The sequence below is a fragment of the Paralichthys olivaceus genome, chromosome 11 (genome assembly GCF_024713975.1).
Source record: "Paralichthys olivaceus isolate ysfri-2021 chromosome 11, ASM2471397v2, whole genome shotgun sequence".
NCBI classification, from domain to species: Eukaryota; Metazoa; Chordata; class Actinopteri; order Pleuronectiformes; family Paralichthyidae; genus Paralichthys; species Paralichthys olivaceus.
In genome coordinates, this window is record NC_091103.1 from 4,427,185 (window position 1) to 4,450,455 (window position 23,271).

The 23,271-nt window shown below is 41.7% G+C and overlaps 1 protein-coding gene across 8 annotated transcripts in view; it reads left to right on the forward strand.

Annotated features, from left to right (window-relative positions):
• The first annotated feature begins 817 nt into the window (after positions 1 to 817).
• The window catches only part of usp2a (ubiquitin specific peptidase 2a), a 36,171-nt gene continuing 13,717 nt past the window's right edge, over positions 818 to 23,271 (forward strand). For 2 of the 8 annotated variants that reach the window (XM_020095005.2, XM_020095010.2), the window contains exons 1-3: positions 3,224 to 3,334; positions 4,037 to 4,156; positions 12,978 to 13,800. In XM_020095005.2, coding sequence (XP_019950564.2) covers positions 13,027 to 13,800 — 774 coding nt within the window. In that variant the 5' untranslated portion in view covers positions 3,224 to 3,334; positions 4,037 to 4,156; positions 12,978 to 13,026. Of the gene's footprint in view, positions 1,192 to 3,214; positions 3,335 to 4,033; positions 4,157 to 12,977; positions 13,801 to 15,839; positions 15,990 to 21,826; positions 22,379 to 23,271 lie in introns of those variants that run through there. The other 6 variants (XM_020095009.2, XM_020095007.2, XM_020095006.2 and 3 more) reach the window with 6 other exon arrangements.

Below are 23,271 nucleotides of genomic sequence, written 5' to 3' on the forward strand. Positions count from 1 at the left end.
GTGCTGATCTCCATGATGGCAACATGATTTGTAGAATAACGTCCTGTGGCAGCAGTCATTGCCGTAATGCTTTATATTGAGCCGAATTACAGAGTTTTTTATTTAAAAAAAAAAAAAGTGAACTTGGGTCTGCACCTCTGAAATAGCCAACATGCAGTGTGTGAAAACAACGTCAGTTCAGTACATAATTCAAACTTGTATAAAATCCATGTACGTGCGCAATAATACAGCAAATTTATGAAAACATTTTCTATAAAATCTTCAGTAGGATGAACACAAAGTTGTCCGACCTCACTCTGCAGCATCGACTGTTTCCAAACATAATGGGGACACTGCACAAGTCAAACAGAAGTTATTGTTGTTTTATGTGTACGTTGCTTTCAACAAACTATTCCTGATCAATGAAACACGTGCACTTAAAGAGCACTGCTTCGTGGAACGGTGTTTCATTCTCCGGAGAGCAGCGGTTTGTGTACAGGCCCACGACTCTGCAGCCACCATGTGAGCTGACTTTTGAAAAGTGTGAACGAAGCATTTAGCTCAATGAAAGACGCCTCCGATGTTTACGCTCGTCCCCATGGTGACGGTGTGGGCGGAGGCTCGCTGCTCCGGCTGATGACGCGCGGAGGGAGGTGTGAACCAATCAGCAACGAGCTCAGTCGGTGGACTGACGTCACCGTTAAAGCGGAACGCACCGGTGCCCGGTCCGTAACTCTACAACTGCACCGGGGACCGGAGACATGGCTGCACACCAGGCTTCATGAGCAGAGACCATGGCGGTGGAGTCCTCACTGCAGCTGTACGGGCCCTCCTTCACTGCAGCGTGGTGACCGGTGCACACCGGAGCACGGAGCGGGCACAAAGACACGTTACCGGGGCCGTCTCTCAGTCCGTGTGGGTCGTAGGGGGGGGGTGGAGGGAGAGATCTCCAGCTGCGGGGTGAGTGGATGCAGTTACCTTACACCACCATGGTGCCGATACTCTTACGTGTCTCACGAGCCAAACTCCAACCACGTTCTGGCTGAAGTACCTTTCCCCTGCCTACTTTGAAGAACCGTAGACCTCACCGAGCGCCATCTTCCACCGTGTAGAAGTCACTGCGAGCCGACAAGACGTTCGGCGGCACCGTGGGTGTGAAGCGTCCCTTGGTTCGAGAGCAAGAGTGTGAAGTTTGAAGACATGGACGCTGCAGTAAGTGAACTGCGTGTGTTGTGCATGCGGTGTGGTGAAGTGGTAATAAGCAGTGAATTACACTGCAGTTTGGTGTGGGGGGGGGGCTGCTGCTTGTGCTGCTGCTGTGGAGGGAGCCAGCCCCACCGGCTACTGAACTACCGTTCACCGCAGTTACACACAGCTAATAACCGACCGTGCTTTGATAATAAACGTAACTTTGTTAGCATCCCCCCCCCACACTTCAGGTGACTTAAGTTTCCGCTGCTCCAGTCCCCCCCCCCCCCCCCCCTGTCACTGGGTCTGTCAGTGCTGCCCCGCGTCCATGATGCTCCTGGTTATCTAATCACCTGTAATAACAGTATGTCTGAAACACCGATGTTTGCCTCAGACTCTGGAGAACCATATGTGAATCCATCGAGTATATATATATATATATATATATATATGGCTCCTTGGCTGGTGTCGTCCCATCTCCTCTCAGTGTCATGTAACGCTACACCCCTTCACAGACCGTCCACCAGCACTGCTCCGGTCTTTTTCCATTGTCTCGCACTCATATACCTCAACTGCTGCTGCTGCTGCTGCTGCTGCTGCAGTCACTGGATTTCATCCGGTCATTTACTGTCACACGGCAGAATTGTAACTATATGATGCAGTTAAACCCTGTTTATCACAGCAAACATTTTCAAATAGAAAGAATGTTTGACATGAAGTTTCTTAAAAATAATTATTGATGGTCATTTTTGCTCGAAGCGCCATTTCAGTGGCATTAGAATAAAAACATCAAAGCCAGTTGCAATATTACAAAGTGGGTTGAAGCGGTACAATGTGTATACTGATGCTGGCTTTGATTAAACAATCTTTACTTTGTAATATTGCAACTGGCTTTGATGTTTTGATTGATTTTTTAAAATCAAATCAAGCATCGTTATACACCTTGTACTGCTTTAACCCACTGTGTGGACGTGGGGGGGGATACTTACAAAACAAACACAAAACCAGTCTTCATCCTTCAAAAAAGAGCCATAAGAATAGTAAATAAAAACACCAATAGAGTAAAGACTCTTTATCTACTTCAGAGCACTGAAATTTAGAGATTTATAGTTGACGCCAAATGATGTAGAAAACAAAAAAACTGAATAAGTATAAACAAGTGTTTAAAAATAACATTCTGAAGGGATGTATAATGGAACATGATCTGCAGGTTGTCCTGTTGCGCAAGTATGTCTATTCTGACTATCATGTTTTCCTTATTTGGTTTTTCTTTTCTCTTTTTGCTCTGAATGCTCTACATTTTTACTCTATTAGCTTGATGTGACTTGTTTTTAGTGGTGTATGATAGCTGAAGCAGAAAGTTTGAAGGAGTATGTTTAACATATTTTGAAGACAAAATATAATGAAGGGGTAGGACTTGATAAGTTCACAGATAGAATGTGCACTTAAATTGTTGTTATTGTTCTTGTCTAAAATGATTCCTGTTCTTGTTGTTTTGCTTTTATTTTTTGATTATTTGTATTATTTACCCAGCAACCCAATGATAATGCCTAATCAAGTAAAGATTAAATGTAACTGTACGTGTGTGAACATAATCAAATTGACTGTATGAAGATACAATCAGAATAAGACAGACTGGGATGAATATGACTGACGACTGAAGAAACTAAAGTTACATTTTCAAGTCATACAAAACTGAAAGATTGTAATTTCACACAACAGTTATCACTTTGATATGTGAAATGTCAGAGCCACTGCAGTACAACATTGTTTACAGTATCAAAACCTTCAGGCACTGACACTATTACTGGAGGAACTCAGATGCCTGCACATAAATTGTGATCAAGTGAAGCTCCTCATTTCAGACTTTAATTTCAGTGAAAGCAGCCGATCTGCTGGCCACAGCAGTGTGTTGTTCTCGATGTGTACCAAGCTTGGCTTATAAAAAGCCTTAATGCTAGTCCTTTAAGAGCAAATTGGAACGCCACTGAGTGTGGAGTGACCTGTAGAGGTCATAGGCTTCTGCTATATTTACCGGCTCTGTAACTTGATCTGTGGCATTCTGGTTCGCTGTGCTCATGCTATCCTCTCACACTCTGGGGCCACAGCCTCCCAAGTAGCACCCGTTGCTTTTTGTCTATTGGCCCGGTCGCTCAGAACAACAAGGGTGAGCTTCTACCAAACCAATTTAACTGCCACTCTTCCTCCCTTTTCTTCTCCCAGGTACCTGCTGGTCAGTTAAACGCATACGGTGTGGGCTGTTTGCTCAGCTGTAGCAGGGCATATCTTCTCGTGGAGATGATGACAGAGGGAAGGGGATAGCATTTCAGAAAGTTCTGGATTTCTCTAGCACAAGTAGATGGTCTGCAGGGAGCTGTCTGTGGGGCATAGCACCAGTTGATATGTTTTTGTCGTCAAAATGTATCCAGAAGTAGCTGGTTGGGATTGAAAAATGTAACTCTTAATGTGAGCTTTATCATTTGACAGCTTTTCCAGATTTAAATATACAAGCAGCTGAAGGATGCATCCTCAGTCTTTCTTTCCTGTGAGAGACTGCTGAAAACTGGAGCAAGGAGACGTTGACTTCTGTTATGTTTGTGAATTCATGGGTCTGCAGGGAATCTGATATTTCTCATGCGGTGTATTTGCTATCCACAGGCTGGGATTGTCTCACTGAGCCGACTGTTGGATAGTTGGTGTTTGACAGCATACGTCTTTGTGACATTTACTCGCCTGTCTCTGGTCACACGTATCTTAAACACATGTCCTCAGTCAACAGCAATTGATTTAAGCTTTTTCCCTGTTGCTTATTTAATTTTGTCCTTGTGTTGACTGGTATGACATGTAACACGTCTGTGTTTTTCAGCAGGAGTGATCAGAGCCACAGAGCCTGCATGTGTGTGTACACTGTGGGCCAGCAGGATTAGGATGAGCTGCCCCAGACCCATCAAAGTCTGGAGGGACTGACGCACAGCTACAAATACGGCAGGTAACTTTTCACACACACACACACACATAATGCATTCCTATTGTGGCATGCAAGGGCAGATTGCATGTATCACCGCAGCATTAACCAGTCCCTTTAGAGAGAGTTAAAGTCAGTGTTCGCCCACACACACACACACACACACACACACACACACACACACACACACACGCAGACACATTATCATTACATATTCACTTCATTAGAGAACAAAACTGTCTTTCTGAGCAAGACACCAGTTTATTTACTGGGTTTTGGGAAAACTGATCATATTTTACATAATTAAAAGGTAAAATGTAAATAATTGAGAAACACAGTTAAAGATAGCAACAACAGGCAGCAACATCAAGAAGTGACAACAGTTGTTAATATTCAGCCTTGACCTTGGAGGAACCAAAGCTCCCTGCTCTGATGACCTCAGGGACCCTCCACTGGTGAGAATAAGTCCTTTAGAGAGGTGCCTGACCATGAAGGGTCTTGTGCTGATGTAAGGAGAAAAATATTCAGACCAGCTGTGGTTGAGATGGAGGAGATTTTACAGTAGGCAAAGTGTGACGAACAGGGAGGACTTTCTCCAAGCACCGTAATTATGCTGAAGGGAGGATTTGTTTCTTTTTCCTTAGTTGGGGCAGGACTCTGCAAATTATTTCACACTCAAAATGTTGGGATTTTATAAATATGCATCTGCATTGTACAGCTTTTTCTATAAAAGAGAGACAAGAGTTATGAGAGAGAAAAGTTTAGTGGTAAGAGACAGCATGTTCACAAAGAAGAGCACTGGATCATACTCTGCAATGAATGTAGAAACAGGATTATTTGGTGCAGGACAGATAAGATTTGGACTACAGACTGACAAATACTGCATGTTTCAGGCTGATTCTGGTATTGATATTTGGTAGTAAAGTACAATATATCCTTTGCTTATATTAACAGAAAATCTAAACAACTTAATAATGATCCTTAATGGGATAGTTCACTGAAAAATGAAAATTCACTCATTATCTTCTCACCGCAATGCGGATGGAGAGGTGGGTGTAATGCCTAAACTTTATTGCAGAAGTATCCAATACAATTAAAGTCAATGGTGACCTATACTTCAGATGTAATAAAACAACAGAAAAAAGATAACATGCCTCCATACTGCTAGTGTGATTTCATCCAAGTGTCCGCAAGCACTGACATTCACATTTGACTCAAAACGAGATCATTTACACCGTGTTTTAAGCCTAAAAGCCCACAGGAAGTGGCTAAGCTAACAGCTTGTCTCTTTGGCAAGACAGCTGATGTCAGATGGTCGTGATAATGATGCTATTTGCTATTCACCTTTGGTTTTGCTGTCAGTGGCTTGTAAAGACAGTAATTCCTCCGGCAAAATCTATTTTTTCTTTTTATATCCTCAATCTTGGAAAATTACAAACAATGTTTTTGTAATATTACTGCTTCATTCTAGATTTTTTTTTCTTGTACTATTAAAACCTTATTCGCATAATATTATAACTTAATTCTCGTAATATGACTTTGTTCCCCTTTAAGAGGCCATACTTTGTTGTAGTTACCGGCGTGTATTTGGATCTGAATGTTTTTTCTCAACCCAAAAAGAGAGGGGTCAATCAAATTAGAATTTTTCAAATATCACACTGTTTTTCCAGAATACACAGAAGTCGTTCAGGGTGAAATAATTTAGAAGTCTTTTAAATCCTTATTTAAAATAGTACAGGTGGTGATTGACATTGTGAATGGATAACTGTTACTGAAAAGTTAAACTACATTAATGTTTGAACCAGTAGCTGCTTTTAGACACATCTGTGAGACTAATGCATCTCTCAGCATCACTCAGCAGAATGGCAGAGATTGATAGGTGTTTCAAATAATAATGTGCCCAATTAATCAAATGATTACCTCAATGAATAAAGAATTACACCAGCCAGCTGTATAGGCTGGTGCATCAATCACTGTAGCCAGTGGATTCAGCTCTCTCTGAGGTGACTGCTGCTTTTATGGCCTCTCATGTGAGTCACCGACAGATGGTGGTAATGATGAATGCTAATTAGCTCCTTCTCACCATGTTTTAACATCATCGAAACATGGTTTTGTGGAGAAGAATTTTAATGGGAGTAGGTTCTGGTGGGAATGTTCTTGTAGCAGAAAATACATCTGAAAATGAAATACTCTATTTTCTGTAAACTTTGAATGCAACTTTTCTTGGAAGGAGTTTGTTAGAGTGCTTATTACTTTGATCAAAATGTTCAGTAATGTAAAATGAAAGGTGACTGAGTTGTTTCACTTACATGGAATGTTGAAAACACAATTTCAAAGCAAAATCATCATGGAATTGCTTCTGTCATAGTATCTTTATGAACGAGATGTTTTTAGTTTGGGCTTTGCTGTATTCTCCTCTACTTAATTTCCTTCTTTTCTTTTATCTCGCTGTACAATTTGAAAACATATTATACTGGTAATGGAGTTTAAACAGCCAGTTTTGGTCAGAATAACAAAGTTGTCAAGCCTAATTTTAATATGCTTGGGAACTAGTAGTCAGGCAGACAGGGGGTGGGCAGAGGCGTCAGTGTGGCCCTCACAGACGTCATCCGTGTCTTATCTGCTCACATTTCAGGGTATATATATATATATATATAGTTGCTTGTAACGCCAAACCCAGCACAGCCCTTAGACCCCCTAACAGGCCCCAAGCTGATTCCCCTATGTGAGCAACACTGTTGCTACGTTATGTTAGTTTCTTTGGTGTGTGTTCATATGCTGCTATAGCTGTTTTGATTTATATTAAGGTGACTAACAGACTTTTCAATATAGAAGCTAAAAAAAAACCTCAATTAAGCAAGTTCATATAATTACAATTACTACATACCAATACCACTACTTTAGTCCTGCAAAAGCTACGGATTGGAAATGGTCAGTCTTGGATATTTCAACTCTAATTCAATAATGACTTAAAGCTACAGTGATCAATATTTCCATGTATCAGTAATGCTGCTACTCGGACACATCCTCAGTAATGAACAAGGATGTGCTGCACTAATAAACACTTTAAATAATGAATCACATAATCATCTCTAATGCAGATTTAGGTTGCTGGTATGAACCCCCCAGAGAGTTATGACTGAGCGCTGCAGTTTCCTGTTTGTTAAAGTACCAGTTCAATTCCTTTTAGTTCATTCTTTTGGTTTTACAGTAATGGACATTACTGCTGTGGTTCAGAGTCACTATCACCTCAAGGTTTTCAGTGAAAAAGCTCTAGAAACCCACTGTTTCTCCTGCTACAGTATAATTGGCCCAGCACTTAACAACAGACAAAATAAGACAGTGACTAGCAGTTAAACATAGTGGAGCATTTAACAAAGCTAATAAATCAAGGGGCTAGAAACATGATTCTAAATACATTTAAATGTTGCTCTACGGGGAAGAGTAGTTGTACCACATGTTAAATACTTCAATATTTGTTTAAGACCTCTCAATCACCACACACATCTACAACTCCTTTAGCAATTGTACATCTGGTGGTTGTCTTCATTGGTGGCTGACGACAAAATTTCCCTCATGCAAGGGAGCTACACTGCTGCATCCATTAACAAATGGCAATAAAGGTGGATGTAATTGACCCTTTAACCAGAAAAGCTCCCTGGTCAGCATGAAAATGTTCAGAGCTCCTGAGAACTGCTACTGCAGCTTCTGTGTGATCTGAAAATAATGTCTGCCGGGAAAGATGCAGATTGTTCAGGGCAAAACAAATGCCACTGGTCAGGTCCAGTGTACAGGCTGTCAGGCTGAATGACTGTGTCAGGATCAGTGTGATCCTCGCTGTTGACAATGTGCTTTGTCTGGGTTTTTTGTTTTGAGATTAAATTATTAAATTTGGTTGTTTTTAGAAATATTTTCCGCCATCAGCACAGTTATCAGTTAAATATTGGTGATCAATAATTTGAGTTATTGGCGGAGTGACATATTAAACTATATGTTGCTCCTTTGTTTGACGACATGCGACGTCTGTGTTGGTAAAAGCTGCATCTGATCAGAAGTGAACTTGACTTCTACACAGCACTCATGAGCACTGACTCATCTGAGATTGAGCTAAACATTTACTATCGTAAATCTCACCCACACACAGACGCACATACCATCACTCTAAATTACCAGAGAGAATCCATGTTGGTGTTACATTCATACAATGTCACCCCGGAGCACGGTGACTGTGGCATCTTGCGTCATCGCACACACTCTTCTAACGCACTTTAGATTGGCTTTGCTCTCTAACGGGCTCGGGGGAGACCTGGGAGGACAATATGTTCTGTAAGAGATCTGACTCACTGACTGACTGCAATAATGGATTTTCTTCAGAGGCACATTTCTGCTAGAAAATAGAACCAATCGAAACCAGTATAATGTCTGAAGAAGTTTAGACGTTTAAAGAAATACAGACATTTGATTATTCTAAATATTTTCATCCACATTGTTCAGGTTTATTTGTTGATGTTTTTTACTTGAACAAAGTTGAGATGCAGCTGTGAGTGACATCATCAGTGACACCGAGGTGAGTTTTGGTCCTGATGGCATTTGACACTTTGTGAATGGATAGAGAATGTGTGCGCTGAAAAGAAAGTGGGACTTGTTACTTTAGTAGTCGCTAGTGTTTAGTTTGCATTCTTGTTTATTTCTTGTTTATATGTTTATATAAGTTCTTGTGCATTAAATTGCTCCAGTGTGTCAGATTTAGGTGAAAGGGATCTATTGGCAGAAATGTAATGTAGAATAATCCTCATGATGTTTTCAATAGTTCGTTTCACCTAAAGTGTAAAAGATTGTAGTTTTCTTTACCCTAGAAAAGGCTCTTTATATTTAAATACTTTATATTTACATGGAGGGGACCCTCTCTACAGAGGCCGCCATGTTTTTTACATTAGTCCAGACTGGACAAACTAAACATCTTTTGAGTTTCTGTGACATCTGAAGTCTACCACAGGTTCTTTTTCATGTTTGGAAGGGGAGGGTGGGGTGAGGGGTGTTCAGCTGCAACATGAAATTTAAACACTTCATATCACTACATTCTACACAGTGTACCTTTAAATCTCAGTCCATGTAACAAAAGTGAGTTTGCTGTCTAGTTTTTAGCTTGTTTTTCTGAAACCTGCCCTGTAAGAGAAACCTCATCTCTGCAACTCTTTGCCAAGGATTGCCGTCACCAGACACTCCTGCCACTCTGTTGACAGATTTCTTAAGACAGATTCAGCAGTTAGTTCAGTGGACAAACCAGCTCATTCACAGCAGTGGGATGTTGTATTTTTACAAAGACATTTTTTTCACTTTCTGTTTTGCTCTGACCTCTCATATTTCCATAGATCCTGTTCCATCTTTCTTTTCCCGAGAGCACAGAGGCTTGTCGGGCAGACATTTTCTAAAGGCGTGAAGGGAATATAGATCATTAAGCACAGACACCAGAATGTAATCATTGAAATAATATGGAATATGTCCAAGTGCTAATTTTAAATTCTTTATGTGTTGGTAGTAAGCAAACAAATGCAGCTTGTTGCCAAGGTAGCTATGGTAACTAACTACTGGTAAGCACCACCTCAAGGGGAGGCTGAGTTGCCAGAGTGCATTTGTGTGTGTTTGTGTGTGAGAGAGAGAGACACATTCTTGTGCCTCTGCATTTGTGGTTTCCGTGGAGACATCGCCTCTCAGAAGTGAAATCCAGAGTTAGCGATCACCGTATAAATCCTGTGTCCGTTACTCCCACGGGTGTGAGTCGCTGTTTGTGCTTCTCTCTCAGCAGCTCGCCCACCTGACTAGTCCGAGCTTGTTTCACTCAGCTGCCCTGGGTCCCTGGTTGTGGGAATTCAGAGAGGGATTCATACATGAGGCCACGGTGTAGCAAGCAAGGGTTCAAAAGACACAAGCTACCGTTATCTGAGAGCTTTATCATAAACACCAGAGAACCAGAGACTTTTATTTGATAAGCATTTGTCTCATTTAAGTCATTTATTAATATATTTATTTGAAAAGCATTGCTGTAGTGAAGAGCCATGTTTATTTAGTATGATTATCTTATTGTTTTGTGTGCATACATGTAATAACTCACATAATGAGGGTTTGAGTTGTTGAGAGAGTTTCTAGAAGACGTTTGCAAATAACAATTATTTTCATTATCGATTGATTCAGTTTATCATGATGTAAAACAGAGAAAAATAATGAACAGTGATTTGTTCTCAAAATTAAAAAGCAGGTACCAGCAAGTATTTCAAATGTTTTCTTGACATAAATAATGACTCAAACCAATTTTAAAAAGGCTCTGACAAAAAATCTGATATAACGTTGGCAGATAATAATGTGGTTGTGTGGGATCACATCAGTCACAGTAAGAAGCAGATTGAGAAAATATTTTTCCTGGACCTTGATGCAAAGTCATCACAGCATTAGACACTGGGATGTTATGGCACTGCTTCTGATGCTGGCTCAGACTAGTTCTTGTCAGTACAGAATAAGGTCAACATGTGCGCGGCGCACAAAGTTGATAGCTTAACAAACACTTAATCATTTAAAATACTGTATATCACACTTGACTGTCAGTACTTCCATCCACCAGTGAGGGGAGCTACAGTGCAGAAAGCTACAACAACAAGGCTTCAAAGTTTAATGTTAGAAAATGGGTCTGATCTCATCTCTAGTCTTACAGATGAGCATGTTTGGAAGATAGTTGTCTTATACAACTGGTGACTCACTGGTTATCACACTAGTTGTGGTGGTGGATGTTTATTCCAACTCAATTCCAGGCTTCATCACACATTGGCCTAATTCTCTGGGTCTGGTTACTGACAAGGTTGTAGGTGCAGACTAAATCCAGATCCATTTTGTCCATGTTTTATTGTTGCCATGTGCATTACTCTGCCAAAACCGAAATAACCCTCCGAACATCTGCTGCTGCCAAAGTATAAAACCCTAGAAACAAACCTAGTACATTTATGGAGCCATGTCTTTAGCTGGCTGACTTAGGGACAAACTATTGGCTCTGTTAGCCTGGCTGGCTTAGCTGTACTCAACTGAGTGGCCACAGACACCTGGCCTGCTTCTGTGTATTATATTGGCCAGCAGCGTGTGTTTGCCTGTCTCCAGAGCTCTGCCTGTCTGCCTACTCCAGATCCATATGCTGAAATATTGATAAACGTGTGGTCACAGGGAGAGAGAGAGAGATAGAGCCCCACGAGGAGGGAAGATTAAAGGAGAAGTAGGTTTACATGGAGAGAAGGCAAGGTGCCGAGGAGGAAGAGAGAGCAAGAGAGTAGAGGGAGCACTAAGAGAGAGACAGAGAGAGACAGATTAAAGAAATAGGAGCCTCCCCAACTAAACTCAACACGGATCAGCAACACCAGATACTTTTATTTATTCAGACAGCGCTGTATATGTGAACCAGAGCCTCTTCCTGCTACAGGAACACACTGTGATGCCTGTCTGAATTTACCTCCAACACCCAGCCAGACCCGTAATATAGCTGTGAGCGATGGACACTATAACCAGAGCCGGAGCAAGGGTGGTGGTGTGAGCTAGTGAGGTGCGATTGCAATTTGAGATGACAAAATAATGTGGAGAGATTCTATTTGTTTGTACCTCCTTGATTTTACAATAGGATTCAAGTTGGTTGAAAAATGAGGATGGGGTCTACACTGGGGTTTTATTTCTAAGTGAGTGGGTTTTAAAGCCCTGAAGTAGAAGCTGTGCCTTCCTTGAGCATCACGTCACACATAAGTGCTTCAGCAAGCACGCCAGCTATCGCTAACTGTGTCACTTCAGATGTGTGTCCCCAGGAAAGAGTGTCGTGCTCCCCAGAGTTATGTGATGTGGGGTCATGTCATGGTATAGTATACGTGGTGCAGCCATCTATCTGTTCTACTTGTTTAACCTCAGGCCGGGGTAACCAGCAGTGCTCTTTAAAAGCCCATAGAGTGATTCACAGTCTCATTTGATATGAGCCTGTATAGGGAACTGTATATACTGTATATGATTAGAATAATACTTTTTAAAGGGGCACTGCATTTTTTTAAGTTGAGTTGTTTAATAGTAAGTGACTATTAAATTATAGTGTCTTCAAAACCGAATTTGAGCAAAACACTATTACAAAACATCTGGGTTGGAATGAAACTACAACAACAAATCAGATGAACATTTATCTCGTCAAAGCAACCTTTGTTAGAGCAAGAGGAAAACAAAATACACTCTAAATATACACTTGATTTCCCATCATCCTCAATGTTTGACTGATCAATTTGTTTCTCCGTTGATGTCAGAGAGGTGAGGTTACAAACTGCATCCTACTAGATTGTCATACAATTGAATTAGAACCTAACAGTTTGAACACAGATTCACTGCTGTATGCTGTGTGACTGTGCGCACACTAACACACACACACACACACAGTCAAGTGCTACACATACTTTCTTTTAAGTTTAAAAGTGTTTTCTTGTTGGACTTAATTATGCACCACAAAAAAAGTGACATAAACTGTGTTGACAGTTAAAGGAGACATAATGTTCAATCTCATACAATATATAAATAATGTAAGTGGATCTTAATAATGTAGTTCACTTGTAATATTTGGCTCTAAACTTGAAACAGTGCTGCCACTTTAAATAACAAGACAATGACTATCAGTGAAGGACAGTGTTTGGTATTTGGTTGTGACACAGGATCACTTTGAATAAAAATGTATATATACATGTATCATATATAAATGATGTCCCAACTTCTAAATACATAGTTTCTGCACTGTAAGTATTGCTGCTGATGAACTTATGTTGGTGTCTCTTTGCTGTGTCTTCAGTCGATGCAGTCTTCCAGAGGCTCTGCCTCCCTGTGGCTGAGAAACCAGCATGTCCCGCGTCTCCTCCACCCCCAAGCGTTACGCTGTCCCGTCCTACACCAGCCACTACAGCTCCTACAACTCCTCTCTGACACCGGGCCTTAGCTCATACAGCGACCGGGACAGGCTCTCCTCCTACAAGTCCCCCACCTCCTCTTCCTCAGGTTACACCTCCTCCAGCTATCTAAGCAGCTCTACCGCCCGCAGCCGCAACTACAGCACTTCCTCGGACCCCGACATCGACCGGGGTCGAACCATCCCACGCACGGACATCCTCGGAAGTAGCAGCAGCAGCATCGGCCGCCGGAGTGAGAGTCTGAGCAGAACCCCTGTCAAGAGCTATGGAGGGTCAGGGCTGAGTGGGGGGTCGGTCTACACTGGATACAGGTCCTACTCTTCATCCTCTGCCCAGTCCAGCTACCTCGCCTCTTCATCAGTGGCCTCGAGCATCTCGCTCAACCGACGGAAATCTGTATCTCAGAGTGACTTGAGCAGGGATCTGGCCTCTCTGGGCTTCAATGAGACCTCTTCTTCCACCCCGTCCTCTTCCACCAGTGCCCTGCGGAGCTACCGCAGTCGGGCCAGCGACGTGGCCGACTCGTATGGCTCTAGCTCACGCCCAAGCTACTCGGGCCTGTCGCGGAGTTCTACTCAGGAGGCTCTGTCGCGGAGCTCCAACCAGGAGGCCTTTAGCAGCAGCAGCAGCAGCAGCAGAGCATTCAGCTCTTCAACATGGGAGCCAAGTCGTAACAGGCTGTCCAACTCCCCCACCAGGGACTCCACGGTAAGAGAATCTCCTCTGTTCTTGCTCATGCAGACTTTGTTGTACTGCTCCAGAGGGGCTCGGTAACCAGGGGCTCAATCAAGCCAAAAGCAATCACAGCTGCAGCCATCACCACAAAGGCACACTAAAGCTAAAGCTCCCCAATGCTTTGTGTCTTATGAGAGTACTTCTTTTACCAAATGAGGGCAGTGTTGTTCACATTAATTTCTGTGCATTTACAATTCTGTTGTACAATAATATATTTACACCAGACATGGTTCACTCATTAACATGCTTTTAATATGTTCTTTAGTACACAGTTTGAGCTAATCAGTATAACAGACATACATACAGCCAGTCCTATCATTTACAAACCGGAAGTCATTATTACTTACGTAAGTAGTTCCATGCTTATATGACAAATGAGCTCTTAGCATGGAAACCTGACCCTTTCTAACCCAGTAATTATTCAGCTCACAAGTCGCAACTGGGTTATGATGAGCTGGGTCTGCAGGCCACAAACCTCATCCCTGAGCTCAGTATTAATGACCTGAGCTTCATCTATGCAGGTCAGAAAGCAACACTGACCCACTTCCCCCACCGGATTAGTCCTGATGACCTGTTAAGATGAGTGGAAAAGGGTGGTTAGAGTGGCGGGAAGGGGGGAGATAATGATAGGATGGAGTGAGAGTGGGTTGAAGCTGTTATTGGTCAAATACAATCTTCAGACATAGGATCAAACACAGTCATTGTAGTATTACACTGAATTTGGTACTCAATGCATATTCTGTTTTGCCAGCTGTTCAATATATATTTTTTAAATTACATTACAAGGAATTACAGCACGATCTTTAGAAAGTAGTTCATTCAACAGTACACTTTGTAGTTATCCAGGTCCTCCTGCTTAGCTCATACAAGTCGCCATTCAGAAAAAGATTAATGTGAACTAACACGACCTACAAATTACAAAATCCTCAGCTCTCCTGAGACATAGATGAAGATCATTTTATAACCACGAGACCATCGAATGACCCATTGAACAACAAAGAGGTGTTGTACTAAAACGAAACTATGAAGCACAGGATAAAAATTGTTTTTTTGCGTAAAACATTCTTTTGAAAGTGAATATATGTGAGACAAGAGGAGACTGTTTAATAATGCACTCTAACATGGACCCCTAGTGAATGTTCACGTATCAAGAACAGTTTGGTAACACACTCTTGCAAAACATCGTCGAAAACATCTTGGTCATTACAACAAAACATTGTGTAGTTGGGGAAATTGAGGGAAACAGCAGACTACAACTCACCCTTTCCTGCGGTGGATCTTGCAGATTTCAACTTGACATTTATTCTCATTTAATTAAACAAGCAATCAACACTTACCCATGATGCGCAGACTGAGAAGTACGCAGACAGATGTCAGGTCCTGGCCCATGTGTTCTGCTCATTAAACCCCAGGCATTAAAATTCTCCCTTAAACACCCTGAGTTTGGTATTACTTTACCTACTATGGATTTTCAATGCTGAAATTATTTGTCAATTGAAGCAAGACACCAACCACATGTTACAACTATGGGATAATGGTACGTTTATTTTCCTGTAGCACAAGAGAAGAATAAACCAAGTACTTCAGTGATTTCTGTTCTACAGGACTATCTTTGCTAACATTAGTTATTTGAGAATATAGGACGAGATGTTGAATATCCCTTGAACGTTTGAAGGTGCAATTCTGCACAATTTAGGCTACTAACTACCAGGAGATGTTAGCAGGTGTTAGTGGCCACCAGCAGGTGTTAGGGACATAACTGTGCATCTCAGTGTTATCAAGTGTTTTGGCCTTGTAATCAATGAAACAGGCCAAACTTGAGAGTACACTGAGGTTAAAGGTAAATCTGACTGGCTACTGGCTTGTATGGCTTTACTATGAAAGCCATGTGGCCCGCTCAGTAGATCAGACATCATTACCTCTCTCTATGCTTTTATTGCCTATGAAGTTTCCCTTCATAGGCAAGGGGGGTAAAAGGTTTCATGCCTTTAATAAAGTCCATAGTTTCTCTTAAATGGAAATTTTATTGACATCATTATTTAGCTAAATATTAACTATTACCATTTTAAGGTGAATTATGTGGTGGACTAGTCAAACAGAAGAGAATGTCAGCCAGGGTAACCATTACCATTTCCCAAGCTGGCTCCAGCCACACAATTAAGGTATAGACACAAGGACACTATCAATTTTCTCATCTAACTCTGTAGAGTAAAATAACTAAACTTTGATGGACATTATGTCATTAGTGTATTCAGTATTAATGAATCAATTAACCCAACACAGAAAATCTGATTTGATACACATGAACTGTGTGGTTGTACTGTATGACGATCTAATAGATGTGTGTGTAAATATAGACATCACATGTGACAATGGATGTGCTGAGTGCTGTCCCATGTGTGATGCGCCTAATGTCCGAGAAACACTCTGGGGAAAAAAACGTCAGAAATGATCCCATGACTTTTGAGCGTCAGAATGTGAACACCACTTGGTGAACTCTCCTCGTGTCATACTAGGTCAGCCATCCTCGGGTCAGTGAGTCCTCAATGGAGAGGTGTCTTGTTTTCTTGACACTGCGGTTGAACCCAAATATATTTAAGGAATGTCATACAAGATGAGAAGCTATTTTTTTTGTTGCCATTTTTACTCTTTTCACCTTTAAGACTAACAGATTACTTGTAACTGTATGTATGACCTTATTATTAGTAGTGTTACCTCACTACACATCACATCAGATTTAAAGCGATGTACAGCTTCAGAATATATACATCTAGATATACTGGTTCAGAATATATTTAGGTATACAGCTTCAGAATATGCAAACTTATATACAGTATGTACAGTGCCAGAATATATACAGCTATACTAATATACAGCTTCAGGCTATATACAGTTTTATAGAAATAAAGGTTAAAAATATACACAGCTATACACCTTCAGGATATATATTTTTATACAGATATACAAGTTTAAAATATATACACTGCTTCAGAAAACAGAAATAGAACTGTGCAATTTTTAGTCAAATATGTACAAATATTTCTCCACATATTCTTTCAGTCTCAGTACTTTGATGTCCTAATTTTTCCAGTATCCAACAGTATGACAAGAGAAGAACTTGAAAATGAACACCCTCTCTTGTTGGGTTGTAATATGAATGTTTAAACACATGTGTGCCAGCGCTGAAATGTGTCTTGAAATAGCTTTGGCAAAGCAAGGTAAACCCAATCCTGATGGTTTCTGAGAAGCTTACAATACAAAAATAGCAGCTGCTGGTGCCTCATGGTCCAGTTCTTTCTATGGCATATTAATGAGTGAGACAAACTGGTTGACATGACTATCATCACCCTTGTTTTCCATGCATAATATTCAAATCAGACCCTAACACATAAAATACATTTGTTGCAAGTATGTATTTGGCTCTATTTGCTGCATAGTTGTATCTTCGTGTAGTTCTTACATCTCCCTTGTTTATTTTTCAATTCATGATCACTTGTATGTACAATAATTAGGTACAGCTTGTTTACTATCTGCTAGTAGCTGCTGTCTTGCATCAGTGGGTTTTGACTTGTGCTCACAGACAATACACTAACAGGACACAAGGCAGATGTCAATGTCCACAACCTAATTGATGAATCCGCTTGTGAGTTAGATTGCTTACACTTCAGTTTAACGTTATTAGTATTGTCAAAAACGTTTTTTTTTTAGCTCTGGCCAATGTTCCTACTGATTGTGATCACATTGTACTCAACAAAATATTAAGTGCAGTTATTACCAACACTTTAACCTTCCATATATGCTGCAACTGTGTTTCCTCTGTGTTTCTGTGCATTGAGATGTTAACATCAATACTAGTTCTACCTCCAATTTTTAGATAATCTGCTGGCTTGTTTACATCCTGTGCTCATCTGGCAGCTACAAATCACTATCAGTGTAGGCTCATCTCAACTCTGTTTATTGCTGTCTTGTCACGGTCCAGTGTTACCTCACCTCAAATGTAAAGACAATGATATCTAGTCACACTTTTAACTCTTTGACTCCTCCACACATGCAGCCAGTGAAGGGAGAGGGTGGCATGCCTGAGTGAAAACTGATTATGCCAGAGTTCATTCTGCTTAGGCTTTGTGTCTAGACTTTTTGTTGAGTCAACAATATTTATAGAGTGTCTGGAACTCAATTGGTCAGACAGCTTATGGTTTGATATAAAAAAAACTTCTGCATGAGTTGGAGCTTTACTGTTGGTATTTGGCAAATAAGGGCCAGTACTTTTAGTAACTGTGAGCTGTTATCATGGGTCGTGTTTTAGAGTTTTAGGGTCACTATGTGGTCATTATTCTTTTCACACACTGAGCAATACAAGTGCTTTTTAGTCTACCTGCCAACAGCTGGCTGTCCAAAATGCTGTTGATGGGTGATTTTGTATTTGTGGCTTACCATTGGAATATTAAGCCGGTCAGGGTCCCATTCTTATGTTCAGTGGTTTTAATTTTTTCTTCCTTTCCTCTGCTGTTCTCTTTAACTCCTCTTTCATCTCCCTTCATCTGTCCATCCCTGAACTCCATCCTTTATTCATGTTCCGTCTCTGTCTACTGGGGTAAACAAACACTTGGATTAGATGATTGATTGGATTGATTTTGTTTTTTTTTGCAGTGGCGGGCTACCATGTTGAAACGTGACCAGCAGAAACACTGATAACATGGCAATGTGCAGCCACATACCCGTAGACTTTCTTAGCACTGACTGCTATGCTTAGTTTGACACAGTTCTCTGGCACCAATAACGATATCATCTAATCTCTGGTGACAAGCTATAGGGAATGGTGGACAGCGAGGGTTGATTAAAGAATTGAGAAACACTGTCATTCAACTTTAGCAGTATTTGTTGTAGCGAGGTACGCCTCTGTTAGCAACTATTGGCATCTGAACCAATTTATTTAAGTCGCCAACATATATTTTTTACTGGGATAAGCTGAGTTGAAAATTTTGGGTCATGCTTATAGGCCAAGGAATCTTCATCTACTATATGGAGATCTGTGCTTGGTTGACCTTCTCATTGGGCCGTGAAAAAATAGTCTGAACCCTGGTTTCTCTTCCTACGTATGCACAGTGAGTCTTTCCATCAGCGAAGGATTCTTAAGTTGACCGTCATAGTCACCACCTAAAGCTCATCATTGTAGTTGAAGGCTAATGATGACCATAAAGGAATAAATCCAGAGCTGTGCTTTATGGGCCCCGTCACCCCCACACTCTGATACAGTGATTTCATTACGCCAGGTGAAGCCGTTTTTTTCTCAACCATAATGGAAATATTGAGCTTTCATTATTGACCTTGGAAGTAGTAGTTGGCTTAAAAATATTATGAAAATGATCTATTTCATAGTTTTTTAAAGTTATTTCAACCACTTGTTCATCATCACAGGAAATGTTCTAGTTGTTTTGCAGATTGCTTGTAATTACTTACTGACAAATACTTCTGAAGTGTGAGCAGATATCAGACATCACTTAGTCTAACTGACTAAAGTGGTGAGTTAGACATGCTAACAGGTTGGTCATTTTGCTTGCTTAATGATTATGTTGCCAAATTGAAGCTGTAGGACTGTACAGAAAACTTCATTCTGTTCTGGAACTGAGACACATAGGACTTTGGTCTGCTCAAGAAATCCTACATACTCTCTGGAATGCTCCAAATGAGGTGATTATTCAACATAAGATTATGTACCTTGCAGGAATGTATAATGGAGGCCGAGCTCTCTCATTAGCAACGTTGAATTGTTTTCATTGCCCTCTACAGCAATATATCGTAGCAAAGTTAAATTTAAACACATGAATGAGGAGATTGTCAGTCTAATTTAGCTTGGGGACTAGAACAGATATCCCTTGGTGATTACACTCTGATGTCTCCTTGATAACATTGCTCACAGACTGCTTTTGTCCCATTTTTATACCAGACCGCTTAGCTCTCTGCATCAGATATCAGAATACAAACACTGACTCTTTGCCCCTTCTCACATTGTAGTTTTCCACCTAGGGGATTTGGACATTCAGACACACACATACACACACATGTGGAGCCTGGTGATGGAATGTACTTCTTGGCTGTTTGTTGTGTACACACACTTGAGCTTGGGTCATGAGATTATTGCTAGGAAACTTTGCATGTCACTCCAGACCTCAGTTCAGCTAAAATCAGTAACTGATCATTCCAGTGAAACAAAAGAGCTGTTCAGTTTTTTGTCATAATTTGGCTTGTTGTGTATTTTGGTGAACCAGAACTATTTTGCAATGTTTCCTCAACATTTGTTCTGTCTTGTCATTTGTTTGATCAAAAAAGGAATGAATCATTGGTGCAGTGTTGAGTTAAGACAAACAAACAAACAAACAGAAAGACACTGTTGGACAGTGGGTTTGGATGGACCATGAGTGGCTGCGGGCAGTACAATTGTGACTTATGAAAGTCTTGATGGCTCGTTTTAAGGCACAGTCTCAGAAATTGGGCTGTGGGCATTTGTTGCATGGAGTGTTTCACTGTTTCAGTATAACATTTACAAATGCTATATAATAAATGAGACATGGAAATCCCCCATTCTACTATATGGGACCTCTGCCTGTCATCAGGTGCTTGTAGTCAACTATGAGCAGGACACTGTCTTCGTACAGCTAAAATTTCCTCAACAAGTCTTTCTCATAACAAACACCTGGTCTATTCCGGGCTGTCCAAAATGTTGAAATGTAATCCTCATTTACTGAAAACGGATGCAACAGCACATCATGTCATGTCCCTTTTACTCAGTTACATTCAATCACATGTTTGTGTATCTCCTCGCTGCGTCTTTATAAAAACACAGATGCAACACCGACATATTTCAAAGCTCTAGAAATCTAACAAATTGTAATTTATTTGGAAAAGGAGACTTGCTGCTCCACATTTGTTGAATGTGTAAATAAGCAACTGGATGCAACAGGTTTCTCATTTTAATTTAAAAGCTGACACTTTATCAGTGTTATGGCCAATGAATCAATTCAAGCCAGATTGAGATGAAGAGAAAAAAATAGAAAAATGTAGACCTGCATGACTGTTTATATTTATTAAGATTTTCTTTCACACTGTATTGCCAGTCATAGGTTGTATCTGGAATCGCCCACTAAAGGGAAGTTTATATAGAGGACTATATAGCAAGCTCATCAGCAAAAGAAAAAAACACCCTCAGACACTACTTGGGTCATTTTCTCTGCACCAGTAACTATGTCAACTACCGCCATGACACTGTGGGGACAGGTTGTTCATTTTGCCCTCTTTTCTCAAGAGCACAAAGCATGATCGTATATTTTGTGACCATTGGTTCCACATTACTTTTCACGATGCATTGTGGGATACAATGAGTCCACTATATAGGGTATATAAAATTCCACTAAATGTTCACTATATAACGGTGAATTAAATATAGTGGACTACATAGTGATAAGTGAGTGATTTCAGACACAGGTTTCTCAGATGTCCTATTAACGGATCGTCTGTAGCGATCCATTTTACTGTCATGGGTCGATGAAGAGTCTGTATACTTGGCTAGATGTTTGCGAAACCTTGGTTTTCTTCTCATCCTCTTACTCTGACATAGCCTGTTGACAACACCGCCTCACCCCTGTTCTCTGTGATGCTGCTGGCGAATCATGGGAACCTCATTAAAGGCCCATTTGGAGACCGGCAGATCCTAATTTTAGATCCACCAGGCCAGACTGTAGTAAGACACACACCCTAATTGCCGGTGTGCTGTCCACACAATGCATGTAGCACATACAGGAGTCCTGGAGCCATGGACATTGTTCGCTCTCTGTCCTCGTGACAGTGAGGATGAGGTGAAGTCTCCTTGGACCTCAGCATTAGTCCTTCAGGTTGTCACAGCAGCGTGGACTGTGACGTAGACTGCGCGGCTGGAGGCGGCCTGTGACGTTTGTTGAGGGCCGAGCCAGAGGGGGCGGACCTCCGGTGCTGTAAAACTGGGCTGAGAGCGCGAGACACGTTTATTACCGCTTACCGAGCCGCTGCCGACGGGACGGACGCCTCTCTTCCACCCGGTCACACTGCGGCCACTTGCTCCTTTGTCACCAGGTGTTTTTCCTCCACCCCAGCTGTCGTCGCACCCTGAGCGGACCCTGTCAGAAGGAAAGCCACAGGTCTCCTGCTCGGCGCGCGGTGGGAGCTCGGTACCGTTACATGAATGAATGAACGCCAGCAGACAGAGAGCCGGAGTGAAGCGTGCGATTCACCGTCCTGCGATAGTCCACGGTTCCGCGACCAAACAGCGGGAGCAGCCGGGAAAAGCGTCCGCCGCCGCCTGAATAACTCGCACCGGTAGTCGGCTTTCATCCCTCAGCGAGCGAGCCCGCGAGCCTGCAGCATGCCGAGCATGCGACAGTCCTACACGGTGACCGTACCTGAGGAGCCCCCGTCCGCCGCCTTCCCCTTCCTGAAGCAGGAGATGCGGAGGAAGGGCAGCATGTCTGGCTCGGTGCTGGTCTCAACTTTCGTCGGGCTTCTGATAAACCAAGCCAAGGTAAGAGAGAACCGAGGGTCGCTACATCCCGTCACATCAGCCCGGAGGGGAACCGGACTCCATTCACCAAACAAGCCATTTAATTGAATCCGGGTTGTAATTGCTTGATTATAATTATTTTTTTGAATGGAGTTTGGTAGGCTGTTGTTTGATGAGCCTCTCATTTGTGAATGGCTGGTGATGATGAGTCGAGGTAGCCTACAGACGCACAAACCCCAGACTGGTGCGTGTGTGGTATCCATTATCTGGTGTCACCACAACACTGAGCGTCCAGTCAGAATTAAGTGTTGCATTCATTCAAAGGTCATAGCTCCATGCTGTTTGGACGGATTGTGTGGATTGTGGTGATGGAGCTTTTATTGTCTGTGAATGTGGACAGACTGTGTAGAGGAGGACATGTTCCTTGCAGGCAGGGAAAAGCCAAGGAGGACAGCGGTGTGTGTCTTTGACAGACAGGCTCATGTATGTTGTGAAAGATGATGTGGGTTGAATCTTGTGGAGTGTGTCATCTGCAGGGGTAAGCCGCTCTCTTAAGCCTCTGTACTCCGCTGTACCAGGATCAGCAGGCCCGCACTGGCAGGTCACTGGTTATATAACCACCGTTTAATCCCCCTCATACATTACAGCTGCTCTTACTACACTGCTCTTATGCATCCTCCTGTAGGCCTCTGCAAATGAATAAACAAATGACCCTTTCTGACAGGGCCTTCCTTTATGCACCGGCATATCAGGGATATGTGCATTTTCCTCTGGCTGTTTCCATATGGACACACACAGACATACACAGATAAATGTATGTCTGAGTACAGAATGTACAGAAAATCATTGGGCATTTAAACCACTCTTGCGTTTAGATGAATGAATTATGGCTTTGATCTGAACGATGCCTGTGA